The sequence below is a fragment of the Ursus maritimus genome, unplaced genomic scaffold, assembly GCF_017311325.1.
Source record: "Ursus maritimus isolate PB19 unplaced genomic scaffold, ASM1731132v1 scaffold_3, whole genome shotgun sequence".
Classification (NCBI taxonomy): domain Eukaryota; kingdom Metazoa; phylum Chordata; class Mammalia; order Carnivora; family Ursidae; genus Ursus; species Ursus maritimus.
Genome location: NW_024425563.1, coordinates 14,374,375 through 14,397,845, shown reverse-complemented (window position 1 = coordinate 14,397,845; position 23,471 = coordinate 14,374,375). Strand labels below are relative to the sequence as shown.

At 50.0% G+C, this 23,471-nt stretch overlaps 1 protein-coding gene across 3 annotated transcripts in view; it reads right to left on the bottom strand.

Annotated features, from left to right (window-relative positions):
* Positions 1-23,471, bottom strand: part of HIPK2 (homeodomain interacting protein kinase 2) — a 172,450-nt gene that overhangs the window by 33,711 nt on the left and 115,268 nt on the right. For 2 of the 3 annotated variants that reach the window (XM_040643945.1, XM_040643948.1), the window contains exons 3-8: positions 14,225-14,348; positions 13,836-13,955; positions 11,907-11,993; positions 9,909-10,093; positions 4,663-4,825; positions 775-982 (exon numbers count right to left, since the gene is read on the bottom strand). In XM_040643945.1, the coding sequence (XP_040499879.1) occupies positions 775-982; positions 4,663-4,825; positions 9,909-10,093; positions 11,907-11,993; positions 13,836-13,955; positions 14,225-14,348 (887 nt within the window). The remainder of the gene's footprint in view (positions 1-774; positions 983-4,662; positions 4,826-9,908; positions 10,094-11,906; positions 11,994-13,835; positions 13,956-14,224; positions 14,349-23,471) is intronic. The other variant, XM_040643946.1, reaches the window with a different exon arrangement.

Genomic DNA, 23,471 nt, shown 5'->3' with positions numbered 1-23,471 from the left:
GGCTATCACCTGGTCCTTTGCAAGTGTCCCCTTTAGTTTCTAACTTAAAATTGTAAAAGCCACAAAAAAACAACTTTGAATGTTTTCAGAGACTAGAAGGTCAAATTAAGGAGTCTGTAAGAGCCCAAAGTGGAACAGTTATGCTGACAAATGACAGCAGAAAACTGGCTTCTAACAGGAGAATACACCTGGGGTATTGGGGTGTTGGGAAGGGCGTCCGAATCCACTGGAATTACACTCTGAAACTGAGCAGCCCCACATGGGCTCACACCGTGGGGTGTGCAAAGCTCAAATACTTGAGCTTTCTGGATACACGGTAACCTCGCACACAGTCAACTCTGGCTTCTTGGAACTTTCAGGAGAAGAGTGTTGGGTGCATGGCTAAAGAATCATTTGGGGGACAGGCCTGGGAGGTACTTTTCGGGCAGATTTCTATTTTTCATGAGAACGGAGACTGGGTTGGCCGGCAGAGTGGCAACTCTTTACAGATAACCCGCTGGGAGGAGATTTCATTGGAGGAAATGTAAGCTGACATCAGCCTCACAATAGGAGCCCAAACAACGTGCTCATTTACAGACAGCTGGCCAGGGACAAAAACACCAGCAGGTGGGGAGAAAAACAACTTGGTGCTGAGGCCCAAGTCCTATTGTTTCTAGGCTGGCCTGAGCAGGAGAGGGGCCCTCAAGTTCAGTGATGCCAGAAAGCCACGTGTACCAGTGCCCCAGAGGTCCTCCGGTAGGAGGCAGGTGAGCGGCAGCCTCTGCTCATCCTTACCTTGGAAGCCGGGCGGACACACGATGAGAGCTTGCTGGAAGGGGTCGGGCCGGGCGCAGATCTGGGCTGTTCCTGTCTGCAGGGGCATGCTCCGCTGGGCCACTGCGGCCATCGATGCCGCTGAGGGCTGGTAGAGTGCAGATTGGTAGTTTAGTATGGAGACCTCGGGATTGGCTAAGGGAAGAGTGGCGCTGGTGGAGGTGGGAGCCTAAAGGAGTGATGGGGATTAAACACAAATAAACAAAAATAAAAAATGAGGGAGGTGGTATGTTGGGAGCCACGAGTCTAAAGCAAATAAATGAACTCAAAAGAAGAACGAACGAATAAAAAAACCAAGAGCGAAAAAGCAAAAACAGAGGGGAGTGGAGACACAGCTGAAGTCTCAAGGAAGAGCAGGCCCCTGCAGCCACAACAGACAGAATCACCCTCGGGGCTTACACTCAGGCCAGTTCCTAACATGTGTGGGGCCTGGACGACGGGCACACGGAAGCTTGCCTCACACAGGTCTAAAAACTGCAGAGTTAAAGATCGGGCCGGAAACTATTTATGCGCTGCCCTTCTACTCTGACAAATACACTTCACAACTACCTGGAAGGCCAGGTTTGAGTTTAGGACCCTTGGATTCCTTGGGTTCTGCACTGGAACATGGTGATGGGGCGGGGAATGGGGCGGGAAAGGAGGTGAGAGCTGACCTCTTGCCTTCCTTCTCTTCCTGCCCCAGCTCCGTCCCACAGCTTGGGGGCTTTGGGTGCACATATGTGGACCCGCCGGCCCACATGTCCAAGCTCCGTTCACACTCCCCTTCTCTTGGGCCTGGTGGTGCAGTCCGTACTCGGGAGGATGAAGCCAGGAGGTGGCCTCTGCAGGCACAGGGGCCCAGGTACCCAGAGTTTGGCACGGAAGCACACACACACAGAGGAAGGCTTAGGTAGGCCTTGGAAGGGGGCCCTCCTGCTCAGGTCTAAGGGGAGTACTGTTTACAGATACCCTCAGACGGCTGCAGAGCACATGACTGCAAATTAACACGCCACAGAACCAGCCAGCCACGGGGTGGGACTCACTGAGCGTGGGGTTCCTAGTTTGAGTTTGGGGCATTCTTATGCTGGTGTTTAGCTATGAAGGCTGGAAGCCAGACAGGAGAGATGCCGGTGGGTCAGGAGAATTTAAATGGAGAAGAGTTAAATATAAACTCTGAAATTATGTCCTCTTCTCCTGTCCCTTTTGGAAAGAAACATCATTTGAGAATGAACTTCCGTGGGAAGCAAGGAAACTCAGTTCTGAATTGGGAATTCTCTGGCTTTGCCCCATCCTAGCCTTCTTCACACTGATCCTACAGCAAGATAGGGGGAGGAGGTCACCCGTGTCTTCGAATTCAACATTGTTTACAAGTTTTGCCACTAGAGGTTCCGTGGACTGGAGGATAAGGAGGCAAGAGCCACAAGGGTATCTTGGACACGTGCAGAAACAGAATTTTAAGAAGGGTACGTATACATGTCAAATTTGATAAAAAGAATAAAATCTCATTTTTCATGTTTTTTTTTAATACTTGGAATTTATGTTGAATTTTTGTGCAAAGCAAATTAATTTGTTTGAAAGTAATCATTACATTAGGTAGCAGACATTTTTGGATTTTAAGATACATATTGTCACAATAAGTGGCTGCTTTGGGCCTCCAGGTAGTGTGACTGGGAATGCACGTGTGACGTGTGTGTGCGAGCGTCTGTGTTTTGTTACTGATGACATGCCTTGTGTTTCCTCTGTTCTCTCTGCGGCCCCACCTGCCCTGGAGGCTCCTCCCCATACACATTTCCCACTGTACCCTGGGCTTCCCTCCCTGGGGACCAATGTCCTCCAGGTTCCCACTCGGGTACTTGACTACTCCACTTCCTGTGGTTGCCTCCTTCAAATTGTCCCTGGGACCTGACTCTTCAGTCACTACTTCTTTAGCTGAGGATCTCCCACACTTTCCTCCTTCCAATTCTTCTTAGGGGCTGAGGCTAGAACATTCTTTCCAAAAGACTACTTTGTGCATGTCACCACCTGTGCCCCCTAATCTCCGATGACTGTCTAATGAACACTGTATGTGCACTTTGGTCTGGCACTCCTTTCCCTTGGTTTGGCCAGCCTTCCCTGCCAAACTGATCTCCCTCTGCCCTCTGCGCTCACGGCACCAGCCAGAGTCTACTCACTGCTGGCGAGCATGCTGGCATGGCAGCGCAGGCCCTGCTGACTCCCACAAACCCTTTGGCCCACAGCATTCTCTCCAAGCCTCAGAGCTTCAAGGTCTCGCCTGGGTCCCCTGTGCTCCACACTGAAACCTTCCCTGACCCCATCAATTTAAATGAACTTCTCTGTTATATTAACCTCTGGAGGCGCCTGGATGGCTCAACAGGTTAAGCGTCAGACTCTTGGATTTGGCTCAGGTCGTGATCTCGGGGTCGTGAGATGAAGCCCCGCGTTGGGCCCTATCCTCAGCATGGAGTCTGCTTGTCTCTCTCTCTATGCTCCTTCCTCAAATGAACAAAATCTTAAAAAAACAAAACAAAGCAAACCCCCTTCTGCCTGCTGATGTAATGGGGTTCTGGTGATGAAGGAAAACCACGGTGGCGTTTTGTCAAGGAGCTCCTACGTCTGCCTGTGGGCACCTTAGCCTGAGCATGGGCCAGCCACTGGGAGGCACCGTTTGTCTCTTTGGACTCCAGATCTTAGCACTGGCTCTCCCCCCTAAGGAGAGTCTTAAGAATACCAGTGGCCCCCAGGGGTGGCAGATTCTAGGTGGCCTCTCCTGGATACAGGCAGGGGGAAAGAGGGCAGGGAAGAAGAGCTCAGCCTCAGCAACTCAGTCTGCTGTAGGACCGACCTAGAGACCAGGGAGTTGGGGGAGGGGAGAGGGAAATGGCGGGGGGCACTGGTAGCTGATGTCAGTGCCCCTTCAGGGCCAGGAGGGGCCCTGTCAGAAGAGAGTGGTGGGCGTTATTTCAAGATTAGAACACAGACACTGCTTTCCTCTGGAGCGGTGTGCACACGCGCACGCACACGCACACGCACACACACACACACACACACACAGGAGTGTTGTGACCACTGCAGATTTGATAGTAAGGCTGAAAAAGAGTCTAGGGGCAGTCAGTTCTTTGGGGGAAGTGGGAAGACTGGAATTTGGGAATAAGAAATAAAAGTCCCTTAGATATCAGAGGCCACCTGGACTAGGATTTGGAGATTACTCACTCTGTAAATACTTCCTGGGTATCATTCCTATTTTAAATAACACGTGAGGTGTGGGGTTCCGCTAATTTTTTGCAAAAAGTTGGAAACGTGTGAGAAGAAAACCTTACTTTCCTGGTCCCTTCTGGTTGTAGCTGCTGAGATTCTGGTCACAGACCGATGAACTGATTTTCCCTGTGACTTAGAGAAAGGACAGGTTTTATCTGTCCTGAGAGGAGATCATGTGGACCCAGCAGTGTGGGGCCAAGGGGGAGCGGTCTGCACTGCATGATCGCCAGCATCCCTTCCAGTGCTCGAATTCTTTACCAGGCAGATGTCAGACATAAAAGCATTAGAGCAGGAGGCTTTACGTTATTCCCGCATCAGGATGGGGGAAACACTAAGAGGTACCATCCTAGAGAAAGCATCCCGAGAGAGTCCTTTTGGACCTTCCCATGGGACCAGCAGTCCATTCAGAGTACCTGGGTCTCTCAAAAGAAAGAAGCTTGAAAGCAAACACTGGCTTAGATAGTTAAATACGACAGCAGAGGAATTTTGTGTATGACATTGTCTCCTGTATATGATATTAGAAGAATCTGATCCCCTGACTAGGTTTGGGAGGAAAACACAATTCTTGATGCTCACTGTCAGCCCTGCCCGCCTTCCCCTTTGCTCCCCATTCACCTGGTTGTGGACAGTGTTCAGCTGGTTGTTGAAGGTCATGGTCAGGTTGGTGGATGTGCTGGGAGCCACATGCGTGATGAAAGGGGTTTTGCTCTGGTTCACCGTGTCATACATATTGACCCGACGCTTGCAAATCTCCATGTTCTGGAAACATGACTTGACGCTGTTCATGCAGAAGGCACAGGCATGAGGGAAAGAGAAGAAGGTAACGTGGGGTAAAGGGGAGAAAACGGACAGAAAGGGAGAGAAACGTTAATGGTAAGAAAAGACAATCGGGGAAACTTAACTTTAGGTCTACATTTCCTGGATTTCCCATGCCAAGTCTGCATTTGCAAGAGTCACCTTTATTCAGATGAATTGCCCCCACTGCCTTATGCCCCCTGTCCCCCACCCAGGAAGGGTAAAGTTTCACCATAGCACAAGAGACGTGACGGCTCTCACTGTATCTTCCTCATCTCCCTGATCTGCTGAACCAACCTCACTGCTCATTCTCCGCTTTCAGGGTGGTTTTTCTGACTCTGGAACATGAAACTGCAGCTTCTGACCCGCCTGGTCTTACTGAAGACAACTCTTTGCGCTTCTGGGGCACTGGCGCCATCTAGGGGACGGCCAGGGAACCAGCCAACCCAGTACCTCGTCCCTGTGGCCACTCTTTGTCCTCACTGGAATTGCACGTGTAACGGAAAAAATACTACTATTAATAATTAATAATCGTGGTTAACATTGATTGAGAACTGTGGCAGGTGTCTGCAAGCACTCAGTCCTACAACCACCACAAGAGGGAGAGAGGACTGTTGCCCCTGCCTTATGAGTAAGGATGAAGTTTTAGAGAGGACAGACAGGTCACTGCCAAGGTGAAGAGCTAATTACTAGCAGTCTTCATGAGTGCATTATACATCCTCTTTAACCTCCCGATTCGTCCTTTTGCTTTTCTCATTCCTGCCCAGTTACATGAAATTAAAATTCTCTCCCTCTTTTCCTTCCTCCATTGCATCTGTGAATCAAAATAAAACCCTAGTTAGGAAAGTAAAGTATAAAAATGTTGCTGACACCAGCATGAAGGAAAAGGAAAGCCACAGTGGCCTCAACCACTGAGTTCCTGAAAATTGACCATAAAGCATCCTTCAGAGTTTATACATTGTCTCTCATTCACTTCTGTCTTCTCACTAAACTTACTTTTCCTCAAATACTAATCTTTAGGATAGTGAAACAGCATTTAAATTTCAATTTTAAATATTTATTTTAATTATAAATAATGTAATAACTGAATAGAAATAAAATATTAATTTTCTACTACTTTAAGATTACAAATGTATACTATGGGTATGCTAGATTTTGGGCCAGCTGGGTTTGTGGGCTGTCCCCAAACATCGTTTCCATGAAAGGGTGCTCAGAGAATCCTTTCTTTCTGAGTTAATGACTACTTAGAACGGCCGCACAATGCACACGAAATAAACACTTACTGACTGATGACCCTGGAGAGAAAGAAAAACCTATTCTATGGTAACTAAGAGCTAAAAATACTACTAATAATGCTGGTAATGCCAACATGCTTTGAGCATCTACTCAGTACCAGGCAAACTGCTAAGTGCTTTCACATGGAAGCTGAAAGAATAAAATGATGGGTTTTGTATTCTTTTTGGAACGTATCTAAAGCATTATTATGTGGTTTTGTGGCAATTCAACCCAAAGCTTTTAGATGATGAATTTTCTAACTGGAGTGGTCTGAGTTTTGAGTTTCACGGAGATAGGCAATCGCTTGCGCTTCAGGTTAATTCTGTGAGAATGGTTTTTAAGGATTTTGTGCACTAGCACCTGGTATGGAGAAATGGGTGGGGTCCCTTTCACCTGTTAATCTAGATGCTGGGGCAGCTCTGGCCCAGCCCCAGGGGTTGGGGGGGGTGTCTTCAGCAGTGTGGGCTGGAGTTTCTTCTCACCCTGTAGTTCTCACGGTCTTCCCAGCCAGTTCTAGGGAGCCTGAGGGGTTAGGCCTACTCTCAGGTAAGCTTAGGTGTGCTCAAAGACCTGTCTTTCCTTCTGGGGCCCATTTTCTGAATTCTGAATTGCCAGGGATCCTCTTGGACCGACACCAAATTCTGAACCTGAAGCTGATGCTCAAGGTCTCCAAGCTTGGTTTTCACCAAGAACAACGAAGCACTGTACTGCTGCTTCCTTCACAGGACCCAGAGACGGGCAGGGCCCTGAGGTCATTCAACCACGCCCCTGACTTTCTGTGTGTGACTGTCTCATGGACTGTGCAGATGGCTGACTGGAGCCTTAGAGAGCACTCCTCTCCATCTCCTGCCATGCTGCTTCACAATGGTATCACTTCGCCCCTGAATATAAAAAGACTGATCTCACGGGAGCCCGATCCAGGAAATCACCGAATGTGCCTTTCTTCTGTTGTACAGACTGACTCCTTGACTTTCTCCTACCACCCCAGAAACAGGACATTTTCCGGAATGAGAGTTTGCGAGGGAAGGGTCTGAGTTCCTTCTCTGTCCGGGAGACGGGTGGTTTCACAGAGAGCAAACATTGCTTGTTGCAATGGGATCTGACTTACTCAGCATCAACTGATAAGGACCGGCACTGAAATTAGAGGAGGTAATGAGGGTGCCACCCACTCATTTCTTGCAGCTCGGAGAGGGTCAAGTCCAGCCCTAAGACGCAGCAGGATAAGTCATGGCAGGGCCAGCCAGGATATGCAGATGTCTCTTATCCTCAGCCTCTTTGTGCATTCCTATGTCCTCCTAACCCAAACTAAACTCTCGCGCTCTCCTGAGCAAACTGTTTCTCCACGCAGACATCCAGGGATGGGACTATTTATTCTTTCACATCCCCAGTCCCTCGAGCTTGAGAGGCTGAAGTGCTAGCCCTCATTACCCTCTGTTATGGGCTGAATGGTGCCCCCAATCCCTACGTTGTGAGTACTTCAGAATGGGACTGCATTTGATAGGATCTTTATTTTTTACTTTTTATTATTATTTTTTAAAATAATATTTATTTTGTTATATTAGTCACCATACAGTACATTGATGATAGGATCTTTAAAGAGGTAAAGTGAGGCCCTCAGGGTGAGCCCTCATCCAGTTCCCTATGAGGAGGAGGAAATCAGGACACAGATGTGTACAGAAGGACCACGTGAGGACAGAGGGAGGAGATGGCCATTGACGAACCAGGTGCAGTAGCCTTAATCAAAACCAATGGTTCCAAACACTTTGACCTTGGTGTCTGGTCTCGGTCTGCTAGAATTGTAAGAAAATAAACTTCTGCTGTTTAAGCCAGTCAGGCCCTCAGTGTGCTTTGTTACTACAGCCTCTGCAAACAAACACTCCTCTCGTCCTGCCACCGCCTCTCCTCGTTGGTCACTGAGGCCTGTGCCCCCTCAGTCCTCCACGGTGCCCCACGCCCTGCCTAACGGGGGAGGCTTAAGACGTCAGGTGCTCCGGCTTCTCGGCTACTTCTCATCCCGGGGGCCTGTTGTCAGTGCTAGCCACCCACTCCCGGCCAACCGCAACTGCCCCATGTCCCCACACTGCAAACCCGAGCATCGCATCTCCCAGCTGCACCCCTGCCCCTCTGGCTCTTCCGGCTGTTACTAAAATCACCAGTCTTGGAGGAGATCAGCCCACTCAGCCCCTCTGGCCCCTCCATCTTCGCTTCCTTTCCCTTTCACAGCTAGGCCTCCCACAGCCATCATTTTGGATTCCCACCGTCCTATATCTGTCAGTCTGTCTTTTCCTCTTAGCAGCCTGGCGAAGCTCCAACCCGGATGACCCCAACTCCCTATCTGTTCTCTCCAGGCCCTCACCTGGGGGTCTGGTTACCCTCTCCACTCTGCGTGGCCGACCTCCATGCTCCGCAGTTGCCCCACAGGGCTCTGGTGACTTTGCTCCGCCACCTCCCGCCCCAACTACCCAGGCTTTCCTGTGCTTCTTCAGCCACCAACTGCCTGGCTCTCAACAAAGGAAGACAGGAGCTGCCTGAAGAACATCCTGGACTTCCCTCATCCAGCCAGCGTGCCTGCTGACACCCATGCACCCCCCTTCTGGTGACAATGGCCTTGCGATCCTGGCCCCTCCCGGCATCTCAGGGAACATCTGCATCCTTCTCTTTAATCCCTCGCTCACCACAGACACTTCCTGCCAGCACCTTGAACTGTTCCAGTCTCTTCATATCAGAAGAACCCCACTGGGCCCCTCTAGTTACTCCTACTTCTCCCTCCCCTCCCTTCAGTCCTGTAACCTGCTAAACCGGCTGCTCTTTCCCTGCAAACAGCCCTCGGGCCACCTACAACTGCACGTTACCAACCTTGACAGGCACTTGGTCTCCCAGCTCCTCTGACTTGATGGAGCAGAGCAGGCAGTGTTTGTTAAACGCAACTCTAACCAGCCACCCCTTACTTAGAAGTCCCTCCAGGACTTCCACTGCTCTTGGGATGAAGACCCAAATGTTTAAGACGGGGCCCCTGCCTGGCTCATCCCGAGGCCTCTTCTCCCTCTGGAACCCCTGCCCCCGTGCTGCCCATGCAGGGAGTTCCCACGCGGGCAGTGCCCTTCCTGCCCTTGCTGGCCTTGTCCCTGGTTCCTTGTTGCTTGTCCTTCGGCGGTCATTCCTCGGGGGCTGCCCTGCCCTGCCCCGACGGCAGCCTACTTTCCCTGATAACAGCCGGCTTCTTTGGGGATCACCTGTTTGGTGTCTTTCTCACCTACAGGCTAGAAGCCCCAGTGGGCGGGGTGCCCCGTCTGCTCTGCCCCACTTTGTACCCGCACATGGCACAGCACACAGCCCGCTGAACGGATGAATGACCGAATGACCAACCTGAATCCCGACCAGACTGAGGCCACTCCAGAATGGTTCTGGGAGTGAACTTTGGCACTGAAAGTGGCTTTGCTTCACAGATGCTGCCATTCTGAGCACTCCCTTTATGCACAGGTCCCAGGGGCCGGTTCTTCCTGCCTTGCGCTCTCCCGTGCGCCACCATTCCCTCCTTTCTGGTGTAAAGCAAAGTATGGCTGCGGGCCGCCCAATCTGGCTGCCACCTGTTTTCACAAATAACGTTTGACTGAAACGCAGCCTCACTCACTGGCTCCCGTATGGTCTACGGCTACTTTCAGCTCTAACGACAGAGCTGTGCGGTTGCGACAGACTACTATATGGCCGCAAAGCCTAAAATATTTACTGTCTGAGACTTTAAAGAAAACGTTTGCTGCTCCCTGGTAAAAAGCCTCGAGCAAGACACCTACTGTGTGCTGTGGGGAAAATCGAGCAGGTGTGTCATGGTGACAAAGGGGTGGTTCAGGGTTTCAATCGGAGTGATTCTCTTGTCGGCATCTATGGTCAGCATCTTCTTTAACAGGTCGATGAACTCCCGCCGGTCTGCCTTCTCCACCAACATGTCGCTCCCTTCCAAATCTGTTGTCATGTTCACCTGGAGGGAAATGGGGACAGGTTACCAAAACCCCACGGTGCCCCCCTTGCCCCCTGGTCGCCCTTATTCTCTGCCCGGAACTCCAGCCCCATCTCTCAGTCACCCTATCCCAGTCCCGCCGTGGGCTGTCACTGCGCAGAGGCTGTGGCTGCTCCCTCTTCAGGGAAGGCAGAGGGAGGCCAGGCGCAGGGAAGGGCACGGGCCGCTGCTGGTTCTCGAAAATACGCAGAAGTGACAGGATGTGCATTGCTCCAGCTTCCATCAGTTAAGTTGAAATGTAACTCACACGTCATTGAAAATAATCACAAGATGGAAAGACTTCTGGACACTGGTTGCATAACAATGTGGATGATACTACTGAATTAGATACTTCAAAATGGTTTAAAACGGTCAGTTTTACACTATGCATATCTTACCACAATTGAAAAAACAGTAACTATAAGCAAGTAGCAAAAAATGAAATGCAAAAAGGGGTATTTATTTAACCTGCCGAGGCCGATGTGACCTCTTCCTCCGTCTGTAGTGTTTGTGTCCTCTGGCAGTGCCCTGAGTTAGGGCTGGAATTAATTTAGGCACCCTGTTCACGGGGCTTACCTCTGGCCAAGATGAGCAGGATATCTGAACACAGGATTTTTCCTCCAAGAGCAAGCCTAGGACAGCTTTTGAAAGACTTGTTTTGTGGTGCTTTCTATTATTTTCCAAGGCATGCTCTGGAAAGCAATTTCAGTTTTCTCAGGCAATCTAAGCTTCTAATCAACCGACAAGTATCCTTTACTCAGAATCATGATTTTTGGTTACACTCACCTTCAGTAAGAAGTGTGGTGAGTGTTTATTGGTCTACAGCTTTACTTCTCATTGCTTTTAAGAAAAACTCTCTTTGGGTTGTCCTGATTTTAGGCTAGTCTTTTCACTAAAAATAGGTAAAGTTCTAGAATTTTCTCTGGGCACAAAGGTGAGAGCTTGTGGTCCCTCCAGTGAGCTGAGAGAGACTGACTGAAGTGGGTTGAGTTGTGTGGCAGCAAAAGATGTGTTTAAGTCCTAATCCTCGGTACCTGTGATGTGACCTTATATGGAAACAGGGTCTTTGCAGATGTCAATCAAGTTGAAAGGAGGTCATACTGGAATAGGGAGGGTTCCAAACCAATGACTGGTGTCTTTATAAGAGAAAGAGAGGGAGGTATGGGTGCACAGACAAGAGGAAACCCAGAATAAAGGCAGCATGAAGAAGGATGAAGAGGTCAGGGTAATGCAGCTACACATCGGGGATTACAGAGGATTGCCAGGGGCCAGCAGACACGAGGACTGGGGCACGGGACATGCCTCAGTTTCTTTCTAGAGCCTTTAGAGGGGGCATGGCCCTGGTGGTACTTGAATGTCAAACTTCTAGCCTCTTGAACTGTTGAGAGAATAAATGTCTGCTGTCTTAAGCCACCCAGTTTGTAGTACCCTGTTACAGCAGCTTGAGGGAATTAATACACTGAATCATGGGCATGAGACTCAAATGTGCTAATGAGCTTGAATTCTTCTCATGAAAACATCACTAAGATTGGCCAGTAATTTTTTTTTTCTTTTTTTACAAATGGGAACCAATAAACTGAAGCTATTTTTAAAGAGCTGGTAAGGTTTTGAAAATGTTCCGCTAACCCAATAATATTCTTACTAAGAGTGGCATATCACCGTTGAAGGTCAAGGTCAAGGTCAACCACTGCCGTTGAGTAATGTGAATTTCTACCCGCCATCTTACATTGCGCAGAAGTCTTGCTGTGCATGGTTTGTAAAGGGCTAACATTGCATACTCACCCATGGGGCTTACCTGGGCCATGTCATCTAAACAGTTGAAAATGTACTTTCTTGCTTCTTTCGACTTAATCCCCGTCTCTGCTTCATGGTCATCTGGTGTCTGGTCAAAAGAGGCAAAAGCTGACTGATTGGTCATATCAAGTCTTTCCTCGTCACTGTGACTCCAACCCTGGAACTTCTGCTTCTCATGGAGGGTCTTTCTCCCCATCTTTCAAAGGACACTTTGATTCTTCTTAAAGTGACCTGCTCACTTAATTACTTTCTTCATCCTCCACACTAACTCATCTCTCCTTCCTTCCCACAAACACCCATCGGGGCCTACTCTGAATCAGACCCAGAGGGTTCCAACAAGAATATGCCACATCCCTAAGAACCCTTCATTCTCCCCTGAGCTTAAGGGATAAGGTGAGATTCCACATGTGGAAAAGCAGAGGCCCTTTTGTACATGGTTTTATAAATTTAAATTTTATTTCTCGAACTCTCACCCAGAGGCTCTCACTGTTCTAAAGCAACTGAGCGCATTCAACATCCTTCGTAACCATCCTAGGTAGGACAGTGACCGACCCATGTTCTAGAGGGAGGAAGAAGAATGAAAAGCTTAAGGAGTCTGCCAAGGCTGCATGGCCAGGAGGCGGCAGCTGGCCCCAGAGTCTGCCTGGGGCTGGGCCACGCACATATGGTGCCTGCACCGGCCTTCGTCTAGGAAGCTGCTCTTTCCAATTACTAGGGGTTTCTAGACTTTTCCATGGATCGCAGGTAATTGATCCTCAAAATCTCACTCAGGGAGGCCACACCTGGAGCTGCTAGGCTCCAGGCTCTGACCCCCCGAACAGCTGCACATGGAGGGCTGAGGCTCCCCACTAAGACAGAAGCAAACCCTGCCGCTGGTTGGCCTCACTCTCCTCCACCCTGGAACTCTTTTTCACTGGACCTGACCTTGAGCTGCTCACTCTCACAGTTGCCAAATGACAGCCCTCTCATCAATAGCCTCAGACTGCTTGCTGAGCTCTCAAATCTTTCTTCTAGATCTGCAACTACTGGCCACACTTCATCATTAAATCGTATTAGAATTTGGCTGTGGTTTCTGTTAAAAAAAAAAAAAACCCAAAAACCCAAAAAACCAACAAACAAAAAAACCCCACCTACTCTCTTGCAAAAAAAGAAACACCTAAAATGAACATAAAACATACTTAAAAGACTTGCATTATTTTCTCCTTCCCAGGAAAATACATTAATTTTAATTACAAGGCACAGATCAAAGTGAAAGCAAAATATGTTTCCGTTAAAGTAAAACCACCCAAGAGTTTACGGTGTGCAGTGGTGCGCTTTACCACCTGCCGGCTGCGACAAACAGACCCCTCCCTAGAGCCTTAGGATGCCATGCTGCGGAGGCTGTTCCCTCTGCCTGGAAGACCCTCTTCATCCCTTCGGGCCCAGCTCAAATGCTCCTCCCTGACCCTCTGCCACAGGCAGGATTCAAGGCTCCCTCCTCTTGGCCCCACACTCTGTTCCTACTAGGGACAGGGCACCTGTGACAGTGGGGGTGGGGTGGAGTGGGGTGGGGGGGCTTGGGCTTGCCACATGCGTCCAGAGTCCCTTTGGACTGGGAGCTCCTTGAGGGTAGGGGGTGGTTCATTTCCATCTCCAGCACAAACCCAACAAGTCATCATGGTTTACTGGGATTATATCCCAGGAGTTTAGCCACCAAAACCTGGGATCTGAGCTTCGCAGGCAGCAGGCCAAACAAAGCAGTGCTTTTGAACTTCTGACTTCATCCATCCCATATATCAACAATGGTCGCCCCCTCTCCCGTGCTGCTGACTGAATCAAAGCGAAATCCAGGATCCGCGTGCCGACGGCAAAAGCTCCCCACTAAGTGGACGGTGCCTTTCTTCTCTGAGTGTTGGGCACTGGGGAGGAGAGGAGGGGACGCTCTTCCTACCTTCAGCCTCCACAAAGGATACGGTGAGTCTGTGTCACGGTTGAAAAACCTCGTTGTCTTTGTCCCTGCACTTAATAAATATTCAGCTGGCAAACCCTGTGTTTGTGAAATATACCGAATCTGCAAGAAAAGATGAGAATGAGGTCAGGGCGTTTCCTGTCACCGTACATACGGTGTACTCATGGCTCTAGTGCCTTTGAGAAAAGTGACGATTTTCTAGAGAAAGAAAGAAGTAATAGAAGAAAAGGGGGCAAGAAAGAGGAATAAAGAAAGAAAAGCACTACTACGGAAAGCAAGGTTTGGGAGACAAGGAAACACCCTAAACCCCATCCATGTATCACGTTACAAAGGAAGTGCCTCTTGTGAACGCCTGAGCTACCTGGACCCACCTGATCATACTCGGAAGCCCCTGGATAGAGCGGCCAGCCCAGGAACAGCTCCGCGATGACACAGCCCAGGGACCACATATCAATTGCCTCACAAAATGGTAAACCAAGGATGATCTCAGGGGCCCTGAAAAGGAAGAATGGGAGAAATCATTAGCAATTTGGAAGTGTGAGCAGCTATTTCTATATGAACTCTACATAAAATCCTATTTTTCAAACCCGGGGTACCATGCCTGCCCCCCTCTAAAGAACCTGTGGTTCTTGTACTGCGTGGCAGTGATCCCTCCATTCTTGGGCTTGGTGCTCCCCGTAAGCAGGGAGTATGGTCAGATGGCCGGCTGAGATGAAGGGCAGGTCTAGAACAGACCTACAGGGAGCCACATCCATTGACTTCATTACCATTATACTCCAACCAGATGAGCCGGTAACCACTTTAGAGAGACTCCGGAGTTATCTTTTGTAACCAAAAACTCAGGAAACCAATCTTTAGAGAATACCTGGTTTTTTCACAAAGGAATTCTTAAGTATAGGTGTTCTACTTTCAGTAATATAGTTAGTTGCCTCTACGCAGAATAAGGGGATTAAATCCAAAATCCATTAATGCCAATGATCCGTCTTCCTTAGGAGTCTGAACCACACTTTTGTAAGGAAACACTATTTTTTTTTTTTTACTATCAGCTTCTAAAAAGTCAGGCTGCTAAAAAGTCCTCCAATATTATAATTATAGAACCCTGTTCATGAATCCGCAGTCTGGGTACCAGTCAGAACTCCATTATAAACCCGTTCCTGACTATAGGATTATGTCCCTTCATGTGATAGACAAGGTTACGTGCTGGAGCTTCCAAAGGAAACCACCTAAATTCAAAGGGAAATTTTCACACGTAGTTAGTGATGAAAACCAAGGAGACCACAGAGTGCATTTTCTTTCTAAGAATGTGTCATGATTAAGTAGGGGTACATTTTGGAGAAAACCAGGTTCAAAGTATGAGAGATGAACACAGCTTTAAAAAATGTGGATCAAGGCTCTCTGCTGATAATGAAATGCATCAGCCCAGCTTCTGTTTTCTCTGTAAATTTCCCACTTGATTAAGCAATGCCAGAAGACGCCACTCTTCTACTCTTTCAGGAGCCTGGAGTGGGAGCAGTGGGAGCTGGGGCGACGGCTCCGTCTGGGTTATCTTCACCCAGCTAGCATGGGAGAACAGAGCAAGAGTGTGGTCAAAACACCTCCACTTGTCTCGGTGCTTCGAGCTGAATTTTCCCCACTTAAAAAGCACCAACCTACCTTGCTCTTTTAAATTTGCTCTCATGGCTAATCTTTTGTCTCCAGATCATAGCATTGAAAAAAACCAACAAAAATCAACATGTTTTGTTACAAAGCCTTGATTTTTCAGAAGTAAAGAGGAGTTTCCTCACTTCCTCAGAGCTGGAGATTTAGCACCGCTGCCAGGTGCTTCTAGAGTGCCAGTCTTCAGTCTGGGCTCAAAACATTCTTTTGCCAGAGTTCAAGGCTGGGTGGGTCTTCCCAGGCTTGGTCAAGGCAGGGTGGTCTTCCCAGGCTTGGTCAAGGCGGGGTGGGTCTTTCCAGGATTGGCCAGGGTGGGATGGGTCTTCCCAGGCTTGGTCAAGGAGGGGTGGTCTTCCCAGGATTGGCCAGGGCGGGATGGGTTTTCCCAGGCTTGGTCAGGGAGGGGTGGTCTTCCCAGGCTTGGTCAAGGAGGGGTGGTCTTCCCAGGCGTGGTCAAGGTGGGGGGGTCTTCCCAGGCTTGGTCAAGATGGGGTGGGTCTTCCCAGGCTTGGTATGAAGGAGTTACTGTGTGTGTGTGGGGGGGGGTGCAGGCTGCCACTGATCCTACTTAATGGGTCTTCTCCGTCCCCTCACTGCTGGCATCTTCAGCTGCCAGGGTTCTGTCGGCATGTCACCGTCTTGTGGGTCTTTGTGTCCTCCAATCCCGGTTGCTGACAGCTTATGTGAACGTGGAAGGATGCTCTTCCCTCTGGCACTGGTACACTGGGGAGGTCTGTGGTTGCTTTAGGATACATCCCTGCCAGACTGCCCTGTGTCATGGGGCCTTTAGTCCCATAACTGGCTGAGGTCACTGTGTCCAGGGTTGCCCCCGCACCCCAGAGCTTCCAGAGTCCCCTGGAAGTCACCTGCCAGTCATCTCAGCTACGATGGCGGACGGTGTAAATGGATCAGATGACTGCAGGTTGCCTCTAGCAATGCAATCTGTCTTAATCCATGTGTCAGAACCCGTCTTCCTCTCTGTCCTCTCTATTCTAGAGTGTTGGTGTGTCTGCCTGCCTCCTCTGACACGTAGACTCAGGCCTCTTCCACGGGGGACGAGCGCCTGTCCTGGTTCCTGTGAAGCTCCCCTCTGGCGGGCTGCTGCTGCGGGATCAAGTGTCTCCGCACCTCTGTCTCCCTACTCCTGTGACCTGGGCTTTTGCCCCTCATTGTCTGCAGGTCGGGGCTTGGGAACACACTGGGCTGCTCTCATGGCGGCATCTCTGGACTTGACCACGGGGCTGACCTTCCTAACAGATTAATCACCTGGTTCTCATGCCCCGAAGCAGGCCGTGTGGAACCTCTGGAAACCCATTTCCCAGGTTCTGTTCCCTGAGGATGTGCAAGGCCGAATCCCACACATAAGACTGCTGCAAAGGGCACTTCAGTGATGTTCTCTGGCAAGACACACCAGACGAGGCTTTTGTCAACTGATGTTACCTGAACAGGGTCTGTGAAGACCGCTCAGTCCCTTCTCTACTAGAAAAGGAAGCGGCAGCCATTCATGATACCAGGACATGTACAGTGGAACATGATTCTTGCTGGGACGGCGACGAACGAACACTCAAGCGTCAGGTTGCGGGACAAAAGAAATAGCAGGTACAGTCCTGTCCTCGAGGAGCTGGGATGGCAACACTAGCCCACGTGACAAGGAAGGCTGAACACTACTGGTGTGCAACACCGGCACACAGACGCGAAAACAGAGCTAATTCAAGCGTACAAACACGCTCCGGATTCTTCCACTTCAAAAAATAAAATAGAACACAAGAACAAAGCAAACCAAACCCGAAACCAAACCCTTCCTCTATCCCTTCACGTCCCCGCAGCTGTCGCCCCATTCCTCCGCCCCTGACCCCCCAAATCTCCAGGGCAGTCTCCTGTAGCTCCTCTGTTTTGCCCCCCATCCTCTCACCCTTCTCCAGCTGGACTTCCATGCTTTGCTCCACTCAAGGGCATGGTCCAGACCAGCACGGCCCTGCTGTCATGTCACATCCACTGGTCAACTTCTCAGCTGTGTGACCCGAGAGGCGCACGTCTTTCCCACGGGTGACCGTCCCATCCCGTTTCCACCCTGAATCACGTGGTCAGGGTTTTCACGACATCACACGCTCCCGCATCTGTCCTGCCTCTCCGTTTCTTTTGCTGGCTTGTCCTCCTCTAGCTACCTGCTACGCGAGGGCGAAGCCCGAGGACCCCTCGTCTTCTCTCTTTGCACCCTTGTTCTAGGTAACGGTTATGGGCTGAATTGTGCCAAGTGCCAAAACAGACAGGTTGGAGCCCTAATTCCCAACATCTCAGAATGCGACACTATTTGGGGGTGGGGCTGCTGCAGACGTAGTTAGTGAAGATTATGTCACGCTGGAGTAGGGGGAGCCCTGAAGCCAACAGGACGAGTGTCCTTTTAAGAGGGATATTGGGACACAGACGCAGAGGGAAGATGGCCACGTGGGGATGGAGGTGATGGGGCCTGGGCCACCAGGAGCTGGAGGAGGCCTGGAAGGATCCTCCCCAGATGGCTTCAGAAGGAGTGTGTCCCTGCTGACACCTCGATTTTTGACTTCTAGCCTCCAGGCCCATGAGAGAGTAAACAGCTACTGTTCTAAGTCCTGCACGTTCTGTGGGGATTGTTTCCAGCACCCTAGGAAGCCGATGGCAGTCGTTTCCACTGCCGCAGGTCTAGACTCCACTCACACTTCCAAATGTCCATCTCCATGCTGGACCCTTCTCAGCTCCAGATTTAGGTCCTGACGGCCCAGCACGTCCCTGGGAATGACTCACAGTCGCCTCAAACTTAGTCTGTTTACAAGGGAACTCTTCTTGGCCTCCCTTCCCCAACACGTCCCTCCCTCCCTCTGTTCCTCCCTCTGAACAGACTCACGGCCCCTCCTGCCCGCTGCTCATGCTGGAAACCCGGGATGCTCTCTGGTTCCCTTCTCTCCCTTCGTCCTCACCACCAATCCATCCATGTGGCCGCTGGCAAGGATCTCCGACTGGCCCCTGATTCTCCACGTCCGCTGCCACCGCGCTGGCCCTGGCCACCTGGAGCCCCCTCTCAGGTCATTCCTTTGGCCTTTCCTTCCTCCAGGTGGCTCTCTGCACAGCTGCTGGAGCAGACGGGCCACCTCTCCCTTCGCTCTCAGGCCTGTAGAGGCCCCTGCTGCACTCGGATTGAAACCTAAATCCCTCCAAGGCCCATGGGACCTCAGCGATCAGAACCCTGCCCTGCTCTCCACTGTCCTTTCAGTTTCAATTTCTAGAGGACCCCAGCTCTTTCTGGACCTAGAGCCTCCGTGCAACCTTGTGCTTCTGCCTCGAATGCTCCCTTCGCTGGAGCTCAGATGGCTGCCTCCTTCTCATCCTTCAAACCTCAGCTTAATTGTCACTGCCACAGACAGGCCTCCCTTGACACCAGTTAGTCTCCATCTCCAGTGCCATAAATGTCACTTTACAGCACTTCCCCAATAACCTGCTTACTGTGTCTCCCCCTGCTCCGTCCATGGGGCAGCACACTGCCTGGCATTTAGTAGCCACTCAATCAATAAGGATTTGGTGATTGAATAAACCTTTATTAAATATAAGGAAGTGCTAAAATATGTGATTCAGGCGGAAAGTTCTAAGGTAGCACAGACAAAGAGGAGAGCAGGAGGGGTAAATCTTCGTGAGGGAGCGGAAACTGGGCACGAACCCCGGGAGTGGGGGCCCGGAGGACACAGACCGGTACGCGGCTCACCAACCGATTCCAGCAAAAAGGCCAGCGAGAGTGGCAGGGTTTGCAGGGCCTCCAGGGTGCTGAGGGGGCTGACAAGGCCTCACGGTTTAGGTCTCCAGAGCCCATCTCTTCTTAACTCTCTTGAAGCCAGTGCCGCCCTCAGCTCCCAGGGAGACCAGCGACCTTGTGCGTCTTCAGTCTGGGCCTCCACCCTCCCTAACCCCCTACTGGCCTCTTGCCTTTGCTTTCAATCTTTTCCAATCGACCCCCAAACTCTCCCTCATTCCTTTTCCGGCATACACGATATCCTGATCACGTCTCTGCAACAGCCTGGCCCCTCCCCGCCTCCCTCCTCCTCAAACACAGGCCGCCCACCTTCTCCGTGCTGGCCATGCCAGGAGATGAATACACGAACACCGATAACCCGCTTGGTCCAGGAGACGTGAACTGAGCACCAACTGTTCTGAGCACATGCTCGCATACCTGCCCCCTGTGAAGCCTTCTGGGGGGCAGGGTCTGTGTCTCACGCGCTCCTTAAATGCCTGCTCAACACCTAGGCTGGCAGCCCTTAGGTGAGGAAGGTGCTTTTCTACCTGGCTCTCAGTAATCCTCATGGGGACGAAGACCATTCTGCTGTGACCCTGCACCTGCCCTGTTCCCCGTGCTGCTGGTCCATCAGGCTCTGAGCCCCTGGAAGTTCAAAGGGAGGCCTAAAATCAGTTTCTTTTTGCTCAGGGCACCTGAGGCCTGTCTGGCGGTTGCTGAGGCTCATGGACTCCTGGACGAAGTGAAGACCATTCTCACCAACCATTAGTCTGAGCGAGACGTTGGCTCAAGCTCCACTCAAGCATTCGCTCACTCGAATGTCCAAACCGCCATTTCCTAAGTGTCCGCTGTGTGTCGTGCACTGTGCTGAAGATAGAAAAATAAATAAACCAGACCCCATGGCCCTTCCAGGAGTTCACCGTAGCTGCAGGCGAGAGCGTGCCAACAGCTAACGTACAATGTGCCAAGTGCGTGCCCAGTGCATGAAGGGGGAGTGACTAGGGGGTGGAGAGGCAAAGCAGGGAGGGCTTCCTGGGAGAAGTCTGAGCTGAGTCTCGGTAAGAGGACAAGCGGGGGTGGCCTCCAGGGCACAGGGCAGGGTGAGTGCGTGCCCCACCCCCACCCTGTCCCCATGTCACCGCTGTGTCTGCAGCACTAGCACAATGCCTGGGCACGAGGTGCTCCCTACATATTTGCAGAAGGAATCTTTCTGTTTCAACCCCACACGCTTAGCGGGTACCAGTTTCCCCGGAAGCTGGCACCATCTCTTTGGCAACATGCCCTATGACAAGAGGCCCACTACTTGGCCTTTCTGTTTCAAAGTTTACATACTTAAGAACAAAAAGAAAACATTCTGGTTTCTTCCATGGGGGCTGTTTCTGTTCTCAGTTCCGTTCCACAGCAGGTAGGACTGCTGGCTTAGGAAACGGGCCTTTCCCATTGGGCTCCAAATCACCCAGGTTCTGTTAATGACTCATTCTTCATTTGCCACCCCACGGAATCATCTTACACAGTCTCCTCATTGCTATTTTGGGACATCAAAAATACTTTAAACATACGTGAAGTGCCAGACAAAATTTGCACCTAAGAAAGAGAGAGATTGTTCCTTTCCAACATTCCCGCAGCAAGACACAGAAAATTCTGTTTTTCTATAGAAAGAGAATAAACAACTGTCATTTTCGATACATCAATTATTGAAGCTTTGATATTTCGCTCCACTAGCTTTCCTAACAGCACACTGAGCGGATAGGGTATTCCCAGAGCACGTCGAGACCACGTGACCCTGCCAGGAGTGACCCCCCCCCCCAACAGAGGTGTGGAGACCACACAAGCTGAGTGGGAACGACACATGCTCGTAGGCGGAATCTGGGGCTGGCAGGGTCTAGCTGTGTGCCTCAACTTCCTGATGCTGGTATGAGGCTGAAATTAAACAAGGCATTGTAGCACGCACCTAGCAGAGTGCCTGGCAGAGGGCAGGTAATCAAAACATATTAAATCACTTATCTGAAACGTGTCTGTGTCATAGTAGTCAAATGAAGAGCATCCCTTCTCCTCATATTTAAAGCCCACTTTCTTCCTTATAAGTGGAAACATTAGGAAAACTGCTTAAATATATTAAAGCGTACACATTAAACACTTCTGTTTCATTTATTTCTATAAAAGGTACAAAAATGAATATAATCAACAGCCAAATACCTACCACCTAACTTCAGAAAGAGAACTGTCTAGCCACAAGCCCACGCTTCCCCCCTTGGCATGGGGAAACACTGTCCTAAGTCTGCATCCCCATTCACGGTGCAATCTCTTGCTCAAGTGGGCGACCAGAGTCGATGTCGCGATCATTTTCACTGCGTCTAGTAAAACAAGTGCAAGGTTCACGGCCACTCCCGACTTGGGCAATAAATCTGCAACACTAATCAGAGAGCCCAGGAAGAACTGTGCATTTCTGGAAAAATGTTACTCAATTTCTCTGAGTTTTTATTTCACCATCTATAAAATGTGATTATTAATCTCTCTTTTTTTCCTCTCGTGTCTCTACAGCAGTGTATGAAGATAAATGATGGTCGGCAGAATTATAAAGCAGTTTGAACTCCTTGGAAGCAAGACACTCTATTAGTCCATGGTATTTCATAATCACTGATATTATAAGGTGTACTTGAATTGAACTGCAGTGAAAAAGCCCGTTCCCACAAATATATGTAGATTGAAAGTAACCTCAGTATGGCTGGGGCAGAAGCAATCAAAATGTAAAATTGTATTTCAGATGGGTTGTTCAATCTTATGTTTCCACTGCAAATATAAGGGGACTCGGAAATGCTGACATGAGCTCTGAGCCACTATTTGTGCTGGTGACCCGGGGTGGGAGATAAGGGGTCACATCAAAGAAACACAGGACCCGAGAAACAGCAGAAATTGGAGGACTGGAAGGAGGCTATTTTAGAGAAATTGAACTGCAAAGCTCGAGGGATCTGCTCAGAAGACAGCCGCAGGGTGAGTGCAGGGGAGCACATCAGGGCGGCCAGATGGAGAGAGAATCCATCCTCTGGTCACCAGTGGGCTGCTAGGAAAATGGCGAGCAGCATCCTTAACAGATGACTTCGTACCATGTCTGGGGGACCCAGGAAGGTCCAGTGGAGATCTAACTAGTGATCTAACTGGTGAATCCAAAGCCAACCTGGGCTTTGATTTTGAGAAAGATATAGCTTCCTTGGTGAGCAGGACATGTGAGAGAAAAATAGCTTTGTCTTTGACTGGGGTGCTGGGTAGATGAGAAGGACAAAGGGACCGAGGGATGGAGGTTCAGGGACGAGCCACAGGGTGAGGCTGACCAGGAGCCCACTTGTTGCATTGGCCTGCACTCAGCCAGTGATGGCCCCACCAAACACTGTGGACTGTAAGAGTTCTAGACACACTCCACAGAAGGAGGTTCGCCCTGTAATAAGCTCAGGATGGCACTGTGGATGGAGGCCTGCCGCAGGGAGCAAGGCTCTGACTCTCAAAGGAGAGACAGGAAAGACGCCCCACTCATGCCTGTGGGCGGTTCCAGCTCAATGATACGCATGCAGCAAAATCACTGCACGGATGTTCTAGAAGTTCTACCTCGGGCAACACTGCTGGTGTCCGTAACACTGTGTGCTGATGAGGAGCATTTCAAGACCCTCGCAGTGATTCTGTTCTAACTGAATGTCTCCAGCTATCATCAAGAGAAATGCTCAAGACATTAGAACAATTCATCACGTCCATATGGAAGGTTGACTATAACAACCACGGTTTGGCCTAGATCTTGTCATCATTCTCATGCGACATTTGGACAGTCCCCCAGAGGAAGCTGGCTTCTTTGATTCAACTGACCATTTCCAGTGTAATGTTAGAACCAGACTGAGAGTTTTGATCTGTATGGGCAATGAACATCTTGCCTCGGAATGAGACTTTCCTGAAGGGCACTAAGTACATATATAGTTGACCCTTGAAAAACATGGGGTTGGGGACCCAGCTCCCACTCCACCAAGCTGTTGAAAATCCACATGTAACTCGGCTCCCCCAAACCTTAGACTACTAATAGCCTATTGTTTTAGTGAAGCCTTCCTGATAACATAACTAGTCGATTAACACATATTTGTAGGTTATATGTATATACTGTATTCTTACAATAAAGTAAGCAAAAGAAAGGAAAATGTTATTAAGGAAATTATAAGGAAGAGAAAATA